The sequence below is a fragment of the Meles meles genome, chromosome 3 (assembly GCF_922984935.1).
Source record: "Meles meles chromosome 3, mMelMel3.1 paternal haplotype, whole genome shotgun sequence".
NCBI lineage: Eukaryota > Metazoa > Chordata > Mammalia > Carnivora > Mustelidae > Meles > Meles meles.
In genome coordinates this window covers 15,838,809-15,843,878 of record NC_060068.1, presented here as the reverse complement: position 1 = coordinate 15,843,878, position 5,070 = coordinate 15,838,809, and the positions used below count along the sequence as shown (strand labels likewise).

At 43.0% G+C, this 5,070-nt stretch overlaps 1 protein-coding gene across 1 annotated transcript; it reads left to right on the top strand.

Moving 5' to 3' along the window:
* Window positions 1-438: 438 nt before the first annotated feature.
* On the top strand, window positions 439-1,401 carry LOC123938824 (olfactory receptor 2T29-like). The gene has a single exon (XM_046000556.1). The coding sequence runs from the start codon at window positions 439-441 to the stop codon at window positions 1,399-1,401; it is 963 nt and encodes a 320-aa protein (XP_045856512.1).
* Window positions 1,402-5,070: the final 3,669 nt, after the last annotated feature.

Below are 5,070 nucleotides of genomic sequence, written 5' to 3'. Positions count from 1 at the left end.
GGTCATGATCTCAGGGTCCTGGGATCGAGCCCCGCATCAGGCTCTCTGCTCAGCAGGAAGCCTGCTCCCTCTCTCTCTGCCTGCCTCTCTGCTTGCTTGTGATCTCTGTCTGTCAAATAAATAAAATATTAAAAAAAAAAAAAAAACTTGGTCAAAAGTTGGGGACTTAACCAACTAAGTCACTCAGGTTCCCCTAAGGTACTGTATTTTTGATTTGTGAATTCCTAAATTTCTATTAAATTTGTTCAATTACAGGTAATTTATACTCCTACAATTTGCAAGTCCTTGGAATTTCTCTTTATTAGTACCCTGGGTTCCTGTGTGTAAACATGCACACAGACACACACACAAGCTCACTAAAATTTTATTTCAGGTTGTCATATGCCATGAGTGATCTATTAACTCTACAGTTCTCCTTGGTGATTCAGGTAAAATCCAATGGAGAATACCACTTGGGTGGCCAACCATACTGGACGATTAGATTTTGAACTAGTGGGACTCTTCAGTCAATCCAACCACCCAACTCTTCTTTGTGTGGTCATTTTTGTGGTTTTCCTAATGGCCTTGTCTGGAAATACCATCCTGATCCTTCTGATACAGTGTGATGTTCACCTGCACAACCCCATGTACTTTTTTATCACCCAATTGTCTCTCATGGATGTGATGTACATTTCTGTCACTGTGCCCAAGATGCTCATGGACCAGGTCATAGGAGTGAATAAGATCTCAGCCCCTGAATGCGGGATGCAAATGTTTCTTTATTTGACACTAGGAGGTTCAGAATTTTTCCTTCTAGCTGCCATGGCCTATGACCGCTATATGGCCATCTGCCATCCACTCCGTTATCCTATCCTCATGAACTATAGGGTGTGTCTCCTCTTGGTGTCTTCTTCCTGGTTTCTAGGATCTGTGGATGGATTTATGCTCACATCCGTCAGCATGACCTTCCCCTTCTGTAGATCCCGGGAGATCCATCATTTCTTCTGTGAGGTCCCTGCTGTAATGAAGCTTTCCTGCTCAGACACTTCCCTCTATGAGACCCTCATGTACCTGTGCTGTGTTCTCATGCTCCTCATCCCTGTGACAATCATTTCAAGCTCCTATTCTTTCATCCTCTTCACCATCCACAGGATGAACTCAGCAGAGGGATGGAAGAAGGCCTTTGCCACTTGTTCTTCCCACATGATGGTAGTCATCCTCTTCTATGGTGCTGCTGTCTATACCTACATGCTTCCCACCTCCTATCACACCCCAAAGAAGGACATGATTGTATCTGTCTTTTACACTATACTCACTCCTGTTCTAAATCCTTTAATTTATAGTCTTAGGAATAAGGATGTAACAAGGGCTCTAAAAAAAATGTTGAATGTGGGATCTGTCTTACATGAAAGTATAAAGTAGGAAATATTTGTACTGTTTCTTTTCCTTCATGCTACAAATTAGAACTTTAGGATCTTATGCCAACGTTATTCTTCAGGTTCTCATACCATATGTCAACACCTATTCATCCCTTTCAGAGGAATTGTTTCCTTATACTGAAAAGCTCTTCATTTTTACACTTCTGTATTCAAAATATTTGTACAATTGCATTGTACCCATGTTATATTTTTCTGAAATTTACAACTGCACTGTGATTCTGTGGGAAAATACTCATATTTGTATGAAATACATATCAAGATATTCACAAACAAGGGTCATAAGGTGATATGAGACAGACAGATGGAGAGAGAAGTGATAAATCAAATGGGGTGTAATGCTAATACTTGAATCTAGGAAAAAGGTATATTAATTCTTTATTGTACTATTATTAATATTAATACTACTTTTACTATTCATACTAATTTTCTACAAATTTGAAATTACTTGGGAATAAAATATAAAGTATCAAACTTTTGGCTATGTTAAAAATTTGTCCTTGATGCATAGTGTCATTTTAAGTGAAAAATCTTGAAAATCATTCAAAAATTAACATGGCTGATCATTACTGCATCAATCCAGTTGTTGTGCTGTTTAATTAGATCGATTTCATTCCTTAGGTTTCAAAACTGAAGACATTCAGTGGCTGTTATCTCTCTGAAATCATTAGTACATTGTGGTAGAATGTACTGTGTGAAAAATATTAATCCCAAGAAGCCAGGCTTAGGGCAGCTTTCCAGCATAAAGTAATACCAGCTGAGATTTGAAGTATGTCATTTATACAAACAAGCAGAGGAAGACCATCAAACAACAAATCTTTCATTTATTCAAAAAGCACATCTTATGATAAAATAAACAAATAACTAATAGCAAACTGAATTTAACATATAAATAACAAATGTCTACTATCCCTAAGGGATTTGGTCTATAAGTGTAGTTTGTGAAAATAGTTGTAGTAAAATACACAAATTATTTTGAGGCTCATGTAGAAAAGGCATAGCTCATAAGGACATACCTGTTCTACCTATGACATGTGAATTCAGCCAAACAAAGAAGCTGGAAGGAGACCCTCGATCTCAGTGTTGAATGGTGACCAGATGCTACCTTCATATGAGTACAGGAGGCTGGGACCAGGGTTCTTGCTCAAGGAGCGACGACATGATGCCACAATAAAGGAGCACTATAAGCAAAGTTCAGGTGGTTGACCAAACAGGAGAGAAATGTCCCAATAGCACCTCCTTCCTGGTTCACCTTATACCTTCGTTTCTTGTCCTTTCATGACCAAGACATTTACAAATGATAACAAAATGACCAGATTTGGATTGTAGAAAAGTTAAATCACTGGGAATCTATTGGAGAAGAGCAACACTTGGTTGAAGACCAGGAGAGTAGGAAGATGAGCTGAATAGTGTTGATCTAAGTGGAATGGACTTTTCCAAGTGGAATTATGGGCTTTTGGGGTGTAAGCTGGGCCTTGTTGAATATATTCCATAAAACCACAAATTTGGTTGCATGTTTACCCATTTCCAATTGTTAGGGATGAAAGGAATGAGAATGACACAAAGCAAAAATCAAGCAAAGTTTTATTTCACGCCATGCATCAGAAATGAAACTGACCGGTAGGTGCTGAGCCTTGCTGGGGGCCACCGCCTCCTTGCCCTGGGGTCCCTCCTGGAGGCTCCCTGCCTCACCCTCACTGTACCACAGGCCACTCCTGACGAGTCCGCTCCCGGCGGCGCTGCTGCTTGGGGTGGCAAGGCCGCTGCAGATGAGGCAGCTCCCAGGACTTCTAGTGACAGCGCCGCTGCTCGGGCAGCAAGGCCACTCGTGGCGGCACCGCTGCAGATGAGGTTCCCAGCAATGCCGCTCCAGATGAGGCTGCTCCCGGTGGCGCCACTGCTTGGGGTGGCGAGGCTCCCAGCAATGCTGCTCCCGATGATGAAAAGGGCGCTGTCATTCTCCACAACCCCGACACTACCACTACCCTAACGGCTCCCAATGGTTCCTGCTACCAGCTACCCTAACTCCTCCTGCTACTACTCCCCCGTGCAGTCTCACAGACCAGCCTTTATAGAGGTGGTTGAGCCCGACCCACACACAGGTGGCCAATGGGATTGCAACTCACCTCAGTAAATATATGCATGCCCCACTGATTGATCGTCTTCATCTAGCTGGCCTGGCCCACCCCTATATCCCCCCCTTTTCTTTGGAAATTAGTCAAATCCTTGACCTTTCAACAGGTAACAATAGGAGCAAAAATAAACTCAGGGTTTTTTAGCCTTAGCTTTAGTCCATGGTCAACAGGGTCTGTCGGCTGCAGCTTCCGTCTCTGGGGGGTGTTCTCGTCCTCAGTTCGTTTGACCTGACCCGCATGAATCCAGGCCCTAATGCCTTCTACATTTACTGCTGTGGGGGTGGTCAAGATAACAGTAAATGGTCCCTTCCAGAAAGACTCCAAGTTTCCCACTTGATAGCGATGTATCCAAACCAAGTCCCCGGGTTGATAAGGATGTGGTTCCACCTCGGCCTCCATCCCAGTGCGGGCAGTCAGGATCCCTGAGTGGGCTTTTTTTAAGATAGACTGTAATGCCTGCAGTGACTGCAGTACAGATTGGTCAGTCATTTCTGCTAGGGCAACTTCTTGTAGTTGAAGATTGGGGGGGGGGTCTCCCAAACATTATTTCAAATGGGGACACCTTGCTTAAATAGGGTGTACATCGTGCCCTGAGGAGGGCGCCAATCTCCAGAATTAGTTTTGTCAAGGTCTCTTTAAGAGTCCGGTTCATTCTCTCCACTTGCCCGGAACTCTGGGGCCAGTAGGCACAATATAGTTTCCAATTAGTGCCCATGGCCTTGGCCAATGCCTGTGAGACTGAACTCACAAATGCAGGGCCATTGTCTGACCTGATTGTGAGAGGCAGCCCAAACCTAGGAATTATTTCTTCTAGTAGCTTTTTGGCTACCACTCCTGCCGTCTCATGTTTGGTGGGAAAAGCCTCTACCCAGCCTGAAAAGGTATCTACAAAAACTAACATGTACTTGTGCTCATATTTTCCAGGTTTCATTTCTGTAAAATCTATTTCCCAATAAATTCCTGGTTCCTTACCTCTTTCTCCTTTCCCTCTTCCCATTTTAGTTCTTCCCACATTAACTGCCTGTCATTGAGCACATCTATCAACTACATCCTGAACCATACGCCCTAATTTAGAAACCTGGAACTGCTTGCCTATAAGCTCCTTGAGTTTGTGTATCCCCAAATGAGTACCCTGATGCATCTGGTCTACTAACTTTTTGCCTAGTCTTCGAGGAAGAATTATTTTTCCTGCTTCAGTCTTAGCCCAGTCCTCTTCATAGTCCAATTTAACCCATTTCTGTAAATACTTTAAATCTTCTTCTGAATAGTTCGGTTTTTCTGGTAGGGCTGGAACTGGGAGTGTAACCAGTTCTTGCACTGTTTCTTGGGCTGCTTGCTTTGCGGCTTGATCTGCTAATTGGTTTCCTTTTGAAATCAGATCAGTCCTCTTTTGGTGTCCCGGGCAATGCATAACGGCCACGTCTTTTGGGTCCCAAATAGCCTGGAGGAGAGCCAATATTTCTCCTCTGTTTTTAATTCATTTTCCTTCTGCTGTTAATAGGCCCCTTTCTTTATAAATA

Bases quoted from the DNA above. Each gene is read 5' to 3' on its own strand.
- LOC123938824 (XM_046000556.1), top strand. From the start codon at position 439: ATGGAGAATACCACTTGGGTGGCCAACCATACTGGACGATTAGATTTT.